This window comes from Onychomys torridus, chromosome 2 (genome assembly GCF_903995425.1).
Source record: "Onychomys torridus chromosome 2, mOncTor1.1, whole genome shotgun sequence".
NCBI classification, from domain to species: Eukaryota; Metazoa; Chordata; class Mammalia; order Rodentia; family Cricetidae; genus Onychomys; species Onychomys torridus.
The window spans coordinates 22,608,181-22,627,772 of NC_050444.1; the positions used below are offsets into that span (position 1 = coordinate 22,608,181).

General features: G+C 39.7%; 1 protein-coding gene across 1 annotated transcript in view; it reads right to left on the minus strand.

Annotated features, from left to right (window-relative positions):
• Positions 1–815: 815 nt before the first annotated feature.
• Positions 816–19,592, minus strand: part of LOC118577491 (solute carrier family 7 member 13-like) — a 36,248-nt gene continuing 17,471 nt past the window's right edge. Inside the window, exons 3-7 of the mRNA XM_036177687.1 lie at positions 19,268–19,288; positions 18,330–18,430; positions 16,061–16,416; positions 12,416–12,588; positions 816–1,017 (exon numbers count right to left, since the gene is read on the minus strand). Of these exons, the coding sequence (XP_036033580.1) occupies positions 816–1,017; positions 12,416–12,588; positions 16,061–16,416; positions 18,330–18,430; positions 19,268–19,288 (853 nt within the window). The remainder of the gene's footprint in view (positions 1,018–12,415; positions 12,589–16,060; positions 16,417–18,329; positions 18,431–19,267; positions 19,289–19,592) is intronic.

Sequence of the window (19,592 nt, forward strand, 5' to 3'; positions counted from 1 at the left end):
CGGATTTGGATGCCTGTCTACTTTTTGGTTTCATTTGATTGGTTTACTTTTGTCTATCTTTTTACTATAAGGTGATTTATATCTTTAAAGCTAAGTTGTGTTTTTCATAGACAACAGATAGAGATAGTTTCTGAATCCATTCAGCCAGACTGTCTTCTGATTGAAGGATCGAGGCCATTGATATTTAATATTTTTTGTAATGTATGTGTTCATTGTGTTTATCATATTGTTGATTTTTTTGTGTTATTGTTTATGTTCCCAGTAGTATGTTGTGTTTTAATAATTATGGCTTCATATTCATTTCTACAGTGACTCTCTTCTATGCTCATTCATTTCTTCAGTCTAAAATATTGCTTCCTATATTTTCTGGCAAGCAGAGAGAACAAATAGAAAGAGAATCTGGGAGAAAAAAAATCAAGAGAACAAAGAGAAAATTCTAGGGGCCAGCCACCCAGCCACACAGTCAGCCATGGAGTAAGACGAAAAGTAAGATATACAGAAATAAGAGAAAGGTAAAAGCCCGGAGGCAAAAGGTAGATGAGATAATTTAAAGTTAAGAAAAGCTGACAAGAAACAAGTCAAGCTAAAGGTCAGGCATTTATAATAAGAATAAATCTCTGTGTGTAATTTATTTGGGAGCTGGCTGGCAGGCCCCCCAAAAGAGCAAAAACAACCAAAAATAGTCCATGAATTTTTACTTGTAAGTGTTCATTTTAATGAGCCATTGGCCCAGTTTGAGGATTCTTTTTTCTGCTGCACTATGGATCCCGTGCCCTCACTGGGACTCTGCTTGGATATTGTATTATTGCCATGTGTCATGAAGATCCCATAGCTTCAAATCTCAGGTCTGCCTCTTTCACATGCTCCTGCAGTTTATAGGTGAGGTGGATGTTGGGGTGGGCTTCCTTGTAGTCCTGGGTCTGGGCTGGGTCTGGGCCTGGATGGTAGCTGGGTTGACCAGCCTGCCAGCTTTTCCTCATTGTCACCACCCAAGCAAACTCTCCAGCACAGCCCTGGCTAGTTCACACAATTTAGCAGACAGAAAAGAGTGGATTCAGTTCTCCTGGTTCATACCCTTAGGTCCAGCTCACCTATACTCACACCATTGGGGCCAGCTCTACTTACTGGTTTTCCCAGGTGAAAGACAGGGCTCTCACTCCAGATTGCTGTGCTTGGTGATAGATAGGTGTGACCAGCTCTTTGGTTCTCATGCCCCCTACTCCACCTCTCCCACCTGTTGCAGGTGGCAAGGGGTGGGGGCAGGGCAAATTTCTCTTGCCCTTGCCACCCCATAGTATATGAGGGAGGGAGCAGGGGCAGCTCTCCTGCTCTCACACCCACAAGCCCAGCTCACCTGCACCCCTGCCAGCAGGGTCCCACTTTCCTGAGTGCTGCAGTCAGTAAGGGGCATGGCCAACTCTGTGCAGCCCTATCTTTACTTCATTTGGTAATAACAGGAGCCATGGACATCAGCACAGACTGTTGCTGTGGCAGGGCCATCAACCCAGACATGGTCCATGGCAGCAACCCAGACATGGATGACACCATGGCAGCACAGGCTACTCAGATCTGCATGACTCCTGGCTCAGCCCTCAGACACTAACCTGGTCCTAGGTCAGTGCCCACAACCCTGATCCATATGGCCCTTAGTGGCACTACAGACTCTGGACATCAATACAGACCAAAGCTGTGGTTGGACCATGGACCCAGACATGGTCCCTGGCAGCAGCCCAGGCCCAGATGTCACCATGGCCCTGGTTTCAAGTTCAGGTCACTCAGATCGGCATGGACCCAGTGGCAGTGTGGCCCACGAATTCCCACATGACCCAAGGTGTGTGTCCAGATCCCAACATCTGCATGGCCTTTGATGGCAAGAGGAGCATTGGGAATCAGTGCAGGCTCTGGCTGCAGCAGGGCTAAGGACTTAAGACATGGCCCTAGCCTCAGCTCAGGCCTGTATGAATCTATGTCCCCAGATGTTAGTGCATGTCACTGGGCTTTTTTTGGGCCTGGCAGTAACACAGCCCTTGGGCACCAAGAAGGCCACAGGTGGAGGCCCAGGTCCTGGGCATCAGTGTGCCCTCTGGTGGTAATGTGGCCCACAGAAATCAGCACAGACAAGGCTGTGGTAGGATCACAGATCCAGACACGACCTTTGCCCACAGTCTGGGCCCAGATGTCATTATTGTCTTAGTCTGCTTTTCAGATCACCCAGACTAGCATGGCCCCAGTGACAGCATAGCCCCCAAATGCAACATGTCCCCAGGCGGCTGCCCAGATCCTGGGCATCTGTTTAGCCTTCCATAATAAGAGGAGTCACAGACATTGACACAGACCCTGGCTGGGGTAGGGCCATGGATTTAGACATGCCCTACAGCCAGAGATTGGGACTAGCAAACACCATAGCCCTTAGGCTTGAGCATTATATTATATACATGCTTATTCCAAAGTATTTTTTTAAGGAATGGCAACTAAGATTCCCCATCTTGCCTTGATTTCCTTTATAGTAAATTAATTTTGGTATATAGAAATTATATTAATTTTGTAATGTTAGTTTGTATCCTGCTAATTTACTGAAAGTGGTTACCAGAACTAAAACTTTTCTGGTACCATCTTCAAGGCATTTTAACTATAATATTATGTTTTTCAAATAGAGATACTTTGACTTATTCCTGTCTGATTTGTATCACTTTGATTTATTCCTTTTGTCTTATTAATTCAGTTAGGAATTTGAGAACTCAGTGGCCTGCTCATATAAAAAAATCATTAGTCAGGATCAAGTGGGTTTCATTATAGAAATGAATGGTTAATTAAACAAAAAAATTAATAAAAGTTACTCACCACATAAATAGACTCAAAGAAAGAAATTGCCCAGTCATCTCATTAGACAGAGAAAAAGTCTTGGCAAAATGCAATACCCCTTTGTGACAAAGGTCATGGAATAGGCACATGGATCAGTGGGGTAGAGTTGAGGACCTGGCTACAGGCTTATACTTTCAAATGACTGTTTGATTCGCTGACTGGTTGTACTTTTCTTCTATTGTATGTTTCACCAGTTTATTATTCCTTACTGTCTCCCACCTTTGGGTTTAGGTTTTTCTGAGTCCTTGATATTTTCAGCATTAGGTTTTAGATTTGAGTTAGTTATGAAACTATAGTACAAAGATTTGGAACTATAATCTCCTTTTTATACAAGCCTTATCTATATTTGAAGGTTCTGATAAGTAGTGGTTTCTTTTTTTATTTCTCAAAATGCTTTAAATATCTACCTGGTTTCTTCAATGATTCATCAATATTTTAACAACATACTGCTCCATCTCCACATATTTGTTTACTTTCTGGAGTGTTTTTTCCTTCTGGTTTGCTGTTTTGTTGTCCTATGATCTGAGAAGATACAATGAAATATTTCAATTTCCTTTGTGAGACTTGATGTGTGACTTACAGTGTGGTCTATTCTAGAAGAGCTTCCATGAGATATTCATACACACACACACACACACACACACACACACACACACACACACATATATATGTTGCTTCCATACTTAGCCTACCAACCTGTAGTGTCATACCAGTAATGTCCCTTTCCTGGAAAGTATAGGTGGTAATGTATATATGCATATACACAAATATATACATACATATACATTATATCTATATAATATACATTATTGTAATCAGGTTGTCTCATTTTATATTGGAGAGTTGTAGTTACTTACACCTACTGTTCTTATTCGAGATATTTTTCACTTCTATAATTTTGTTAGTTCATTTGATTGGATGTATCAACTATTTATATTATCTCCTGTTGATAAAGGATTTTTCTGGTTTACTATGCTAGACATGATGATTTCTTCCTAGTTTTATTTTGATAATGACATTCATTTTTTTCTTTCTTTTTTATTTATTATATTTGTGTTTTAATTTTACACATCAGCCATGGGTTCCTGTGCTCCCCCTCCCTCCCCACCCCCACCTTCCCTCCAGCCCCTCCCCTCTATTCCCATCTCCTCCAGGGCAAAGAATCCCCTGGGGATGCATTTAAACCTGGTGGATTCAGTACAGGCAGGTCCAGTCCCCTCCTTCCAGACTGAGCAAAGTGTCCCTGTGTAAGCCCAAGTTTCCAAACAACCAGCTCATGCACTAAGGACAGGTCCAGGTCCCACTGCCTGGGTGCCTCCCAAACAGTTCAAGCTATTCAATTGGCTCACTTATCCAGAGGGCCTTATCCAGCTGGGGGCTCCACAGCCTTTGGTTCAAAATTCATGTGTTTCCATTAGTTTGGCTATTTGTCCCTGTGCTTTTCCAATCTTGGTCACAACAATTCACACTCTCACAGTCCCTCCTCTTTATCGACAATTGGACTCCTGGAACTCCACCTGGAGAATGGCCGAGGATCTCTGCATCCATTTCCATCAATTATTGGATGAGAGTTCCAGCATGACTGTTAGGGTGTTTGGCCATCTGATCACCAGAGTAGGTCAGATCAGGCTTTCTCTCGACCATTGCCAGCAGTCTACAGAGGATGTATCACTATGGATTTCTGGGGACCTCTCCAGTACTCTGCCTATTCCTGTTCTCATGTGGTCATCATTTATCATGGTCTGTTATTCCTTGTTCTCCCTCTCTGTTCTTGATCCAGCTGGGATCTCCTGCTCCCCTAAGCTTTCTTTCCCTCAAATCTTGCCCTTCATTACTCCTACTGTCATCCAGGTTGTTCATGTAGATCTCATCCATTTCTCTGTCATTGGGCGATCTCTGTGTCTTTCCTAGGGTCCCATTTTCTAGGTAGCCTCCTTGGAGTTGTGTAACAGTCTAGTCATCTTTGTTTTATATCTAGTATCCTACTATGAGTGAGTACATACCATGTTCATCCTTCTGAGTCTGGGTTACCTCACTCAGGATAATATTTTCTAGATCCATCCATTTGCCTGCAAACCTCATGATGTCATTGTTTTTCTCTGCTGAGTAGTACTCCATTGTGTATATGTACCATATTTTCTTTATCCATTCTTCAGTTGAAGGGCATCTAGGTTGTTTCTAGGTTCTAGGTATTACAAACAATGCTGCTATGAACATAGCTGAGCAAATGCCCTTGTGGTATGATTGAGCATTCCCTGGGTACATGAATGGCATTCATTCTTTATTGTGCTCTCTTTAGTGCATCTGATTTCTTTCTTTTTCTGTGTATGATTTTATTTAAGTATATTTTCAGTGCTGATTTGATTGTTATAAATTGCTTCAGTTTGTGGTTATCTTGAGATATTCTAATACTTTCTTTAGTTTTAAAAGATAGCCTTATTGGATATAGATATTCTCATATACTTTCTTGAGTTTTCAAAGCATTTTGTTGACTTTCATTTCATTTTGAGTCTTGAATTGTGTTCACTTGTGTGTATCCCTTTTTGAGGCAGTTTGGAAAATCTTTATCTGAACTTCTACTATTGTAATATCTTTTCATTCAGGAAATAACAAATTGTGATGTTTTGGTGGAGTAATGTTGCTTTGCCTTTTTTTTTTTTTGAGAGAGGGAGGAAATAGTCTTTTGAATTTTGGGATCAGATATTCTTTTTTATTTTTATTTTATAATTTAATTTAATTTCAAATATCAGCCATGGATTCCCCTGTCTTCCCCCCTTTGGCCCCCACCCCCACATTCCCACCAGCACACCCCCCATTCCCATCTCCTCCAGGGCAAAGAATCCCCTGGGGATTCAGCTCAACCTTGTAGATTCAATCCAGGCAGGTCCAGTCCCCTCCTTCCAGGCTGAGCAAAGTGTCCCTGCATAAGCCCTAGGTTCCAAACAGCCAGCTCATGCACTAAGGATAGGTCTCAGTCCCACTGCCTGGGTGCCTCCCAAACAGTTCAAGCTATTCAATTGCCTCACTTATCCAGAGGGCCTGATCCAGCTGGGGGCTCCACAGCCTTTGGTTCATAATTCATGTGTTTCCAATAGTTTGGCTATTTGTCCCTGTGCTTTTTCCAATCTTGGTCTCAACAATTCTTACTCATACAATCCCTCTTCTTTCTCAACAATTGGACTCCTGTAGCTCCACCTGGGGCCTGGCCATGGATCTTTGCATCTGCTTCCCTCAGTCATTGGATGAGATTTCTAGCATGACAGTTAGGGGTTTGGCCATCTGATCACCAGAGTAGGTCAGCTCAGGCTTTCTCTTGACTATTGCCAGTAGTCTACAGTGGAGATATCTTTCTGGATTTCTGGGGCCCTCTCTAGCACTTTGCTTCTTCCTATTCTTATGTGGTCTTCATTTATCATGGTCTGTTATTCCTTGTTCTTCCTCTGTGTTCTTGATCCAGCTGGGATCTCCTGCTCCCCTAATCTCTCTTTCCCTTGAAACTTCCCCTTCATTACCCCCACTGTTGTCCAGGTTGTTCATGTAGATCTCATCCATTTCTCTGTCATTGGGTGATCTTTGTGTCTTTCTTAGGGTCCTGCTTTCTAGGAAGCCTCCCTGGAGTTGTGTAGTGGTCTAGTCATCTTTGTTTTACATCTAGTATCCTACTATGAGTGAGTACATACCGTGTTTGTCTTTCTGTGTCTGGGTTACCTCACTCAGGATGATTTTTTTCTAGATCCATCCATTTGCCTGCAAACCTCATGATGTCATTGTTTTTCTCTGCTGAGTAGCACTCCATTGTGTATATGTACCACATTTTCTTTATCCATTCTGCAGTTGAAGAGCATTCAGGTTGTTTTCAGTTTCTGGCTATTACAAACAGTGCTGATATGAACATGGGATAGCTCAGCCTTTAACGGCTAGGCTCACAACCAAAAATATAAGAGATCAGATATTCTTATTCAGAAGTATGTTCTTGAAGCCTCAATCCTTAGTAATACTCAATACTTAGTAATAGTGAATAGGATGGAAGTGCCATAATTCCAACAAAATCAAGCAGATTAGATTTAGAAATACATTTTAGTTCAATTGCAACCCAACAATATCTCACCAGTCATAGAACTTAAAATATGAAGATACTGAGGACAGACTAGGACATAAAGCTCATCAGCTGAGATGCAAGAATAACATAACTACCAATAATATTTGCTGTAAAGGTTGCTGAAACAGATACTTTATGTTAATGCAGCAGTGACTTGGAATTAAGAATTAAATGTACATGACTTTGAGTATACATTACCTGAGAATCTCAAACAAGACTGTTATGTTTGTACTTAGTGGAGGTATCATAGCTTACTGCTTGCAGCGTCTTAGCAAATGTAGTATTGCCTGGTGCTTATTTACAACCACACAGCTATCTTATTTATGCTTCTTAGTATTTTCATACCCTACCAAAATTCAACATGACAAACCAATGGGGTGTAACTTTTCTTTGAGAAGCCACATCTGAGTTCAGTGAGTTTGTTCTGATGCAGAGACTGCCACAGTTTACATTTCAAGAGTTTTTGCTTCTTTTCTCCCACCAGGTGACTGAAAAGTTGGGGTGGGTTTGCCTTACTTCTTTGAGCTGCTTATTTTTTCTGTCCTATTCATTTCCTTCGTGGATTTCTGAAGATTTTTCTCTGTATTTTCCTTTCTAACTCTCTTCATCCCTGACTATCATCATATGGCTCCTTATAATAATATTACCCACAATTCCACTTATGTTTGTTTAAGTCAAACAAGTCAAGTAAAGGACACTTACAATAAAAAGATGATTATGTTAGAATGTGAGCAGTGTCACGTGAGAATTTTCAGTCCATTCTGGAGTCCAGACAAGCTGAAATATTTAAATATTATTTTGAGAAGGAATAGAAGTAGAAATATCTTATTTCAGTCAAATATTTTTATATTTAGTCATATGTTTATGTATTGCATCATTTTATGACATGGATATATATCTATACATTTCATCATTTTATGACATGAATAAATCTGTATATGTGAACAATTGGTTGTGGTTTAGATATTGAGTGGTTGTAGACCCATTGAGATGTGGGACCTGGTTCAATGTAATGAAATCGTTGGAAGAAATGATTCTCACTGGAGTAAGGGAAGTTCTCATAAGATCAATTTATTATAAAACAAAAGTGTGTCACTTACTTGCATACTTTGGTCACAAAATTTTTTTCCTGCTTTCTCCACCATGCTGCTATCCAGCTCAAAGGATTCTCACCAAAGGTTGAAAAGTGTCACTCACTCTTGAAGACTTCATCTCCAAAATTGTCAAAAAGTAAATTTCTTTATTTTATAAATCTGTCAAAAAAATTTGTTCTGTATTAGGAACTGAAAATGGACTGAAACACCAAAAAAAGTCCACAATTAAATTTAAACAATCCATTCATTTTATAATATTCATTATGTTATCATTAACATTACAGGTATATTTTTTACATATTTTCTTTTTAAAAAGTGTGTCTTCTAAATATAATACCAGTAGCACAGATACTGAGAGAAACAATGAATCAATGGGACCTGTTGAAACTGAGAAGCTTTTGTAGAGCAAAGGACATGGTCAACAAGACAAAGCGACAGCCTACAGAATGGGAAAAGGTCTTTACCACCTCACATCTGACAGAGGGCTGATATCCAGAATATAGCACAGACACTGAGAGAAACAATCAATGGGACCTCTTGAAACTGAGAAGCTTTTGTAGAGCAAAGGACACAGTCAACAAGACAAAGCAGCAGCCTACAGAATGGGAAAAGTTCTTCACCAACCCCACATCTGACAGAGGGCTGATATCCAGAATATATAAAGAAATCCAGAAATTAGACATCAAAATGCCCAACAGCCCAATTAAGAAATGGGCTATAGAACTAAACAGAGAACTCTCCACAAAGGAAGCTCAAATGGCTGAAAGACATTTAAGGAATTGCTCAGCATCCCTAATTATCTGGGAAATGCAAATCAAAACTACTCTGAGATACTACCTTATACCTGTCAGAATGGCTAAGATCATAAACACTGAAGACAGCTTATGCTGGAGAGGATGTGAAGCAAGGGGAACTCTCCTTCACTGCTGGTGGGAATGCAAGCTTGAACAGCCACTTTGGAAATCAATATGATGCTTCCTTAGAAAATTGGGAATCCATCTCCCCCAAGACCCAGCTATAGCACTCTTGGGCATATACCCAAGGAATGCTCAGTCATACCACAAGGGCATTTGCTTAGCTTTGTTCATAATAGCATTGTTTGTAATAGCCAGAACCTAGAAACAACCTGGATGCCCTTCAACTGAAGAATGGATAAAGAAAATATGGTACATATACACAATGGAGTACTACTCAGCAGAGAAAAACAATGACATCATGAGGTTTACAGATGTTTACATCTAGTAGGATACTAGTTGTAAAACAAAGATCACTAGACTGCTACACAACTCCAGGGAGGCTACCTAAAAAACAGGACCCTAAGAAAGACACAGGGATCATCCAATGACAGAGAAATGGATGAGATCTACATGAACAACCTGGATGACAGTTGGGGTAATGAAGGGCAAGTTTCGAGGGAAAGAGAGCTTAGGGGAGCAGGAGATCCCAGCTGGATCAAGAACAGAAAGGGAGAACAAGGAATAACAGACCATGATAAATGATGACCATATGAGAACAGGAAGAAGCAAAGTACTAGAGAGGTTCCCTGAAATCCACAATGATACATCCTCTGTAGACTGCTGGCAATGGTCAAGAGAAAGCCTGAACTGTCCTAGTCTGGTGATCGGGCGGCCAAATACCCTAACTGTCATGCTAGAACTCTCATCCAATAACTGATGGAAGTGGATGCAGAGATCCTCAGCCAGGCCCCAGGTGGAGCTACAGGATTCCAATTGTCAAGAAAGAGGAGGGAATGTAATAGTGTGAATTGTTGTGACCAAGATTGGAAAAGCACAGGGACAAATAGCCAAACTAATGGAAACACATGAATTTTGAACCAAAAGTTGTGGAGCCCCCAGCTGGATCAGGCCCTCTCGATAAGTGAGGCAATTGAATAGCTTGAAATGTTTGGGAGGCACCCAGGCAGTGGGACTGGGACCTGTCCTTAGTGCATGAGCTGGCTGTTTGGAACCTTGGGCTTACACAGGGACACTTTGCTCAGCCTGGAAGGAGGGGACTGGACCTGCCTGTACTGAATCCACCAGGTTTAAATGAATCCCCAGTGGAGTCTTGGCCCTGGAGGAGATGGGAATGGGGGGGAGGGGCTGGTGGGAAGGTAGGGGTGGGGGCAGTAGGGGGGAGTACAGGGGAACCCATGGCTGATATGTAAAATTAAAACACAAATATAATAATAATAATAATAATAATAATAATAATAATAATAATAGTAGTAGTAGTAGTAATAATGTGTGTCTTAATTACTATTGTTATGACAAAAAATATCATGACCAAAAGAAATCTTGGGTGGACAGCTTTTATTTGACTTATACTTCCTATTCCATAGTCCATAGTTGAAGGAAGCTAGGATGGAAACTAAACAGAGCAGGAATCTTGAGGCAGGAATTGATGCAGTGGCCATCAAATGGTAGTGCTTACATGCTTGCAAATGAGCAAGGGCACAGTCACAATCTGAGCAAAGCAAAAATGTTGAGGATTCACTCATGATCTTCTGGCCTCCTCTAAGTGTCATGGGTCACTTCTCAGGTTTAACCCTCTGCAGAGAAGTATACTTTTAAATATATATTTTTAATTGAAATAGAATTACATTTCCTTAGTCCTCCATTTCCTCACTCCAATCCTTCCCAAATACTCTCAATCAAACTCCCAATATTAAGTTGATAGCCTCTTTTTCTTCGGTTATTACTGTTACATACATACATACATACATACATACATACATACCTATGCACACATGTGTATACATACAACTTGCCATCTCCATTTTTATTATATATATATGGTTTCAGGGTTGGCCAATCTGTATTGAACAACCAGTAAGGGAGCTCTTCCCTGAGAGAGGTTAATTCTTCTTCTCCCAAAGTCTTTAGTTGCCTGTAGTTCCTTGTCTAGGAATGGGAACTATATAACTTTCCTCCTTCCATCTTCACATGTCCATTGACATTGACATTGCCCCAGACTTGTTTATGCAGTCATTTTGAGGAGATAGTGTTTCATAGGAGAGTTTCTTGTTTTCTGGCTCTTACAGTCTTTGTTCCCTGTGTCTCTATTTTGTTGATTTCAGACCTGAGTTTGATTATTTCCTGCTGTCTTATCCTCTTTGGTGAGTTTGCTGCTTTTTGTTTTAGAGCTTTCATGTGTGCTGTTCAGTTACTAGTGTGAGATTTCTCCAACTTCTCTATGCAGGCATTTAGAGCTATGAACTTTCCTTTTAGTACTGCTTTTATAGTATCCCATACGTTTTTGTGTTTTATGTGTTAATTTTTATAAAAATCCTGGGAGTCTTTAATTTCTGTCTTATTTCTTCCCTGACCCAGTGGTAATTCAGTTGAGAGTCACTCAGTTTCCATGAGTTTGTCAGCTTTCCATAGTTTGTGTTGTTATTGAATTCTAACTTTAACCCATGGTGATCCAATAAGATACAGGGTGTTATTCCAATTTTTTTTTTAGTTGTTGAGATTTGCTTTGTGACTGAGTATGTGGTCAGTTTTAAAGAAGGTTCCATAAGGTGCTGAGAAAAAGGTATATTCTATTGTCTTTGGGTGAAATGTTTTATGGATGTCTGTTAAGTCCATTTGAGTCATAACATGTATTAGATTCCTTATTTCTCTGTTGAGTTTCTGTCTGGCAGACCTTTCCATTGGTGAGAGTGGGGTTTTGAAGTTTCCTGCTATTGATGTGTGGAGCTTGATGTGTCATTTAAGCTTTAGTAATGTTTCTTTTACAAATGTCAGCGCCCTTGTATTTGGGGCATAAATGTTCAAAATTGAGACCTCACCTTGATGTATTTTTCCTGTGAGAATATGAAATGTCCTTGTCCATCCCTTTTGATTGACTTTAGTTTATTTTGTTAGATATTAGGATAGCTACACCAGTTTGCTTCTTAGGTTCATTTGAATAGAAAATCTTTTCCCAACCCTTTACTCTGAGTTAATGTCTGTCTTTGAAATTGAAGTGTGTTTCAAAGACAGACATTAACTCTGCAGCTTCCAAATGAGAGTTACTTCCTGTCTACCCACCCACATAAGCCTTGCTGTTCTGCCAACTGATTTGCTCTCTGTCCAGCTACATCACTTCCTCTTCCTACACAGCTCTGTCACTTTCTGTTTGTCTGTACAGACCTCCAGATCTCCATGGTTAGCTAGGGTTGGAATTAAGCATGTGCCACCACACCTGGCTCTGTTTCCAGTGTGGCTTTGAACACACAGAGATCCTGTCTGCTGAGTGATAGGATTAACGGTGTGTGCTAGCACTGCCTGACTTCTTTGTTTACTTATAATGGCTGGCATTTTTTTCTCTGATATGCAGGCAAGCTTTATTTATTAAAACACAAATAAAACATCACCATACATTGATGTCCATGGGCCATGCCACAGGCCATGTTGAAGTAAGTAGCCCATGTAGCTTCCCAGGGCCATGCCAATGTCTGGGTTCTGTGCTGTCACTAATGGCCATCTTTGGTTCACAGGTCATGATGCGGTCAGTGGCCAGGTTGATATCTATGGCCTGTGTTACCACCTAAGGCCATGTCGATGTATGTTTATGTCATGGCCTGAGCCATATTGATGCCTGTGAGCCATGTTTCTGCTGAGTCATCAGCACAGCCACCTGGGTCCATGTTGATGTTCTGTTGCTCAAGGCAATAATGATCCTGTTGTGTTGATGTTTGTGGCCCATATTACTGCGGAGATCCATATTGATGTGAGTGGCCTGCACTGTCCCCTGAAGCCATGGGGATATCTGAGACAATACTACTACCCATGGCTATGTCTGAGTCCATGGTCCCACTGTGGCTTCAGTTTGTGTTGATGTGTGTAGTCCATGTTACTACTGATGGTCATGCATGTCTGTGGTCCATGCTGCCTCTGAGGTCCTTGTCTGTGTCTATGGCTCTACTGCAGGAGGAGGCCATGTTCATGTTCCTGATAACTGTATAGAGCAAGGAAGCTACTTTTGCAACAATATTAATAACTGCAGATGCACAGTTGAGAAAGATGGACATGGAAGGCATCTGTGACAACCCCACTCCCCAACCCCCACAAATAACAAACTAAGCAGGAAGCCATCTAAGAGAAGTCTTAGAAAGTGTGATAAGGATGCTGAAGTGTAGCTCTCCACAATTGATGGTTTCTGGTGGGGTGTGGGAGGGGAATGACTCAGTACTTAAGGGGCAGGCCACCAATAGTTTGACCATGCTCCAGTGAGTATATAGATAATTGGATTTGTTTTTTTTTAATTTTTCTATTTTTAAATTTTTTAAAAACTTTTTTGGAGAGTGGTCACAAGGGTAGGGGAGCAGCCATGGAAAGATGGGAAAGTGAGTGTGATCACATTACATAATATGGAATTTCTAAAGCGTCAATAAAAATAGTTAAAGAACAGGGTAAATGTGATAATTTGATATATTTACATTGTGTGCTATAATCAAACTAGTATTGTTAACATTCAAATATCATAAATGTTACTACTTTTTGTTTTATGGGTAATAATAATTATTATTATTTATGGAGAACATTGTGAAACTCCAGTAGATGTTAACATTCTCATATAATTTAATTTTGTACTTAGAACATTTCAGTTCCTTTATTCTTGCTGATCACAAAAATCTATGTATCATGTCACATAATTTTTGTGTGGGTGGGAGATTGATGTTTGTGTAATAAGTGATTACATAAAATACACTAATTCACAAAATATGCATACTGTTTTAGTATTTTGAGAATATGTTTGTATAGAACATACCCCCTAATGTATAAAAATGCTACCACTATTTCCAGGTGGGGAAACGTAGTGTGGGAGCCCGTTTTCAGGTTCCTCGTGGCTTTACTCAGCAGACATGCATAGAGAGGATGATTAGGACCACAGGCCTGAGTGCAGTGTCTGAGATAGTCTGCACTTGGCTGTGTTGGGGGGAAGTCTTTTGCTCCACCCCTGGGCATCACTATAAATACCCTGGGGCAGAAACAGTCAGGGCCCATTGGAATAGGTTCCAGGTCCTCTCGAGGCTATCCTTTATTTTCTGTTTATCTCCGCAATATAAATTCTTCTATCTAATATTTTCTGCTGCTCAAACTCAAGAAAATTCTGGAGAACTGTGAGGTTGGTGGGTAAATGCCCCGCAGAATGGCACCATGAACAGGGACTAATGAAAAAAGAAAAAAAAAAAGGGACTAAAGACAAATGAAGAGAGACTAAAGACAAATGAAGAGGGACTAAAGACAAAGGGAAATAAAAGTTTTATTACAGAGTTTTGGCTAAAGTGCAAGTTAGGCCCTACCAGTGGAAAGGAGCATGCCCGGTGTTGTTATGGAATATATACATATATTCTGTATATATTAATAAGGGACAGGGGGTTTTATCCTCAAGAGAAAAGGAAAAAATTGACTGGAAGGATGTCCGATGCTGCAGCGCAAAATTCTCTTCTATCAACAATTTCTATTTTCTATCTCTTTCTCAGTTTCTATCTGTGAAAAATAAGGATTTAGAGTGTGGCAATATAGTGTAGGAAAAGCTAAGAAGTATAAAATCTTGTAGAAAAAAATTAAGTAAGGCAACTAGACAGAAAAACTCTTTAATTTTCTAAATTTGGGGCTATAAATGCAAACGGGGGGATCTTTCTTTGAGCTTTATGCGTAGTAAAAAAGCTCTTCTTTGAGCTTATCAAGCAGAAAAAAGAAAGAAAAAACTTTCTATGAAAGCTCTTGACCTAGGGACAGCTGAAATGCTAAGTCCAAGAGGCAGGAGAAAGTGATTTCTCCCTGAGGCAAAAATGCGGGTGTAAGAAGCCAAAAGTTTAACGTTCAGAAGTTTTTGGGAAAGTTGGTCTTTCTCTCTCTTGGGGAAAAAGTCTCTCTAAAAAGCCTTAGTATTTCTTTAACTAAAAGCTCTCTTTAAAAACTTAAAAACTTAAAAACTTAAACCTTTTGGAACTCTCTCAGAAGGGTGAAAATTACAATCACCTGTGATTAGCTCTAAGGGAAAACAACAAACCTCTTAAGACAGCAAAACCTCTAAGTTCTGTCTTTCAACCCAGAAATATCCTCCCTGCAATGCAGGAGGCAGGGATGGAGTTCCCAAAAATCTCTTCTAAGCTCTGTCTCTTCAAGCTAGTAAATGACAATGGGTCAGAGTCCCCTGGGAAAACACTTGGGAGAGTGCAGGTGAAGAGCCATAAAGAGCCCAATAGGGCAGGGAACTGTTTACCTGGGAAAATCAAAAAAGCCAAGCTTTTCACTTACAGCTGAGCTTGAGGCATCAAGGGTTTTGTTTCTGAGTGAGCATCTATGAAAAGGTTCTAATAGTTCTAAGGCAAAGATCCCCAGAAGCAGTGCAAACTCTGTTAGCATTGTATTCTCGATTCTGACCAACAACCCAGAGTTGGAGTGCATTTTGGGGATACTAGATTTCTAGAAGTAAACAACATCAAGCTCTACTATAGAGCAATAGCAATAAAAACAGCTTGGTACTGGTATACAAACTAACATACAGATCAATGGAATCGAATTGAAGACCCTGACATTAATCCACACACATATGAACACCTGATTTTTGACAAAGAAGCCAAAACTATACAATGGAAAAAAGAAAGTATCTTCAACAAATGGTGCTGGCATAACTGGATGTCAATATGTAAAAGATTACAAATAGATCCATATTTGTCACCTTGCATAAAACTCAAATCCAAGTGGATCAAAAACCTCAACATAAATCCAGTTACACTAAACTTAACAGAAGAGAAAGTAGGAAGTACTCTTGAATGCATTGGCACAGAACACCACTTCTTAAATTTAACACCAGCAGCACAGACATTGAGCACAACAATTAATAAATGGGACCTCTTGAAACTGAGAAGCTTTTGTAGGGCAAAAGTCACAGTCAGTAAGACTAAAAGACAGCCTACAGAATGGGAAAAGACCTTCACCAACCCTACATCTGACAGAGGACTGATCTCCAAAGTAAGGAGAAATTTAAAGCTCATGTTTTGATTTACCTTGTAAGGTCTATGTAGACTGGGCTCCTGGTACCTCAGTTTAAGTAAAGCTATCATAGATAGCTCAGTTAAAATTGAGGATGCCAACATTAAATATTTTATTAACTTGACTAATCTTGAAGGGATCACTACAATAGAAGAACAAATGATCTTAGTGACAGCTACATCTGGACAGTGGTAGTTGTTAAGCATAGGGAAGATGAAAGGCAGCTGTCCTTGGCTTGCAGAGTAGCAAGTCCTTGATGCTGCAAGTATTGCACAGGAAGCATTTTTCAATGTTGAAGCTGAGACCACAAAAGAAATGATCCATTCCATAGTAGGGAAGACTGTGTCTATCCATGTGCCAGCAACAGAATGTATGAAAATTAAACAGAAAAGTCAAAATGCAAACTCATTTTCACAACAATTACAATTCCTTCCTCTATAAAAACATGACTTAGATGTTATTTCCTTGAGCCAGAGTCTCTTTCCTCATTTAATGACTCTGCTCTGTTCTTTCATTTTGTTTTGATCAGACAAATGTATCTAAAGTGACTGTTTGCCAGATGTGAACCTACTCCTTGTGGAGTATATCATGTTTCTTGCTTTTCTTGGTTGCTACACTGCCTGCAGTATGTATGAAAGATCTAAGCGTTTTTGGCTAGCTCATTAGAAAATGGAGTCATTGTAATTCTGAAGCCACGACAATGCACAGAATTATGATTATAATTTTCCTAGAGATCAGATACTTCAGAGTGAAATTAGTTCTGGTATTTATACCAAAACCATGTTCCCTCATCCAATGATTTTGTGTACAGGCACTTGAAACATCATTTATCTCACATCTGTCTGTTTCCAGCTAAAAGGTGTCCTGTGTATTTTTCATTCATTCTTCATGGGTATTAGTCAGTTTCTTATCTGCCATCTATTCCTTTTTGCTGGGGTTCTGATGTGTATTATGGTCCATGCCTCTCCCATTGTCTATCTATATTGCTTCTTTTTTTTCCAATATAAATATTTACCTCAATACGGTCATCATACACATAATGCTAGTTTGGGATTTGCTTCTGCAAAGAACCAGAACTACTAGAGGAGACTCCAAGGTCCATGTGCAGCCTGAGGACAATAGTCTTCTAAATTGAGCATGTTACAGACATGTGAATAATCCCACAGGTAACAGAAGTGCTCAGCTGTACCTACCCTACACAGCCAATTTCAAGGCACGTGAGCTGAATGCATGGTTGACTTATGCCCAGAAACACCTATAGGTCTGTCAAGAACCAATAGGTAAGTGAAGTAGTCATGTAAGTACTTATGACATAAATTAAAGATGGACAATTCTTTTCAGTAGAACTAAATATATTCTTAAGTGCTATGCCTGGCATAAGGAAGGTAAGAAAATTCCAATATGCTGTAAAATTGACATAAATCATGTTCCTAAATATTCTTTATAAATTGTAGTTAAAATAAAGTGATAATAAATTTAATTTATGTCATGCTATTATTTTTGTATGGCTCTTTGATGAGCTAACAGTTTGACTACTCTCCATATTTCCAATACAAGTGGTTAAACACCTAACATTTTCTTCTGTGTCTTGCAAAAGTGAAGTGTTACATTTTGTTTCTATTGGATATTTCCAATCTAAAACTCAAAGAGCATATTTTTCAGAAGGTTCATTACTATTAGATTTTGAGTTAAGTCATTCCACTCCATTTCAAGATTTTAAACTATATTTAGTGCTATTCAGGACAAGGTAGATTTGTACTTTACAAAGCATTTGGACTCAATGAGCATGGCATTAGAATCACTACTACTACAGGCAGCAGACAGGCTTGTAGTTGAGGCTAGGGCCATCCAGATGGCATGGTTGACAGGCAGACGGCAAGAGAATCTGTTCTGAAAATGGCAATTCTCTAGATGTGTCTGTGTATAGGAGAATGCAAAGTTCATTCTGAGTAGGAAGATCACATTGTTTCCTTTGTTTGTGTATATTTGCACATGCACCTTTGTGTGTGTGTGTGTGTGTGTGTGTGTGTGTGTGTGTGTGTGTGTGTGTGTGTGACTGTATACAAGCCCATTCTCTTGTGTGTGTATAGGCTTGTACATATGTGTAGGTACACATGCATGCACAAGTATATGTCTCTCTCTCTCTCTCTCTCTCTCTCTCTCTCTCTCTGTGTGTGTGTGTGTGTGCATTCTTGGGTTCATATGTACAAATGCTGCTGTATGTATGCATGTGTATGTATGTGTACATGTGGGAGCATGTGTGTGTGTTATACTTACACATACCTGAAGAGATAATTTTCTGAGGTGACAAAGCTGTCAGGTAGGATGCATTAGTCAATATGTATAACACAGCCAGGGTAGAAATGCCAGAAATCAAATTCATTAATAGAAGGATACATCATTGTACAAACTGAATGTTTCTTTGTAAAAAAAAAAAAAAAGTAGTCCAATATCATTGCCTCTTCATTTGCTTGCTTTGATTCTTGTTTTGTCTGGTTTTTTTTTTTCCTGAAAGCTGGTATTTTCTAAAATCCACTAAAAATAAAAGCATGTAATTTTGTGAAAGTCACCCCTAATCACATCAGAGGAACAGAAGAATTTGGTTCTCCTACCGAAGAGCAAATAAAACTGTAGTAATGATAGTTCATTCACAAGAGACTCCTCTGAGTAGTTGCTTCCTGTTGCAGAAATAGATACAGTGATGGCTCAGAGACCAGTACATAGCCTGGCTAAAGTCAGCCACAAGTCTAAACAGAGTAGAGTGGTGCTTGGAACTCTATGCTGTTCCTCCAATGTAAGGATTTAGATATATGGCAATAATTTTATTGACACATGACCAGTTAAATTTGTCAAAGGACAACTGCATAATACATAAGACTCAAAATCCATGAAGATACACGATTATCTTATAAACAATGTTAATGCATGGCTAGTATGACAGCGAGTTCTATCCAGTGAGGCATTATGATACAGACCTCTTTTTTTCTGTTTCTTGACTTCATGTGGCAACTTTGCATTAAAATGATTTATATCCAGCAGTGATCACAGAATGTCAAGGTATTCTGGTGCAATTTGATGAAGCTGGTTAGGGTGGAAAGTTATAATGAAATTTTATGGATTGTCAGAATCCACATTCTGTCTATCTATCTATCTGTCTATCTATCTGTCTATCTATCTATCTATCTATCTATCTATCAATCTATCTATCTATCTTTTTTAGAGGCATTGTTTCTCTGGGTAACCTCCTTGTCCTGGATTTTGTTTTGTAGACTAGGCTTGCCTCAATTCACAGAGATCTGCCTGTCTCTGCCTCTCAAGTGCTAGGATTAAAGGTGTGTACCATTACCACCACTGCACAGCTAAGAATTTAAGTTCTTGTAGAGTACCCGGTCAGCTTTCATGTAGCTATTGATTTTATTAGTTATTTTTCTTGTTACTATGATAAATATATAAAAAGAAACTTCAGGAAGGAAGGTGGGGTTTATTTTGGCGCACAATTGGAAGATACCATTAGTTTGTCATGGAGGCAGGGGTTTGAGACAGATT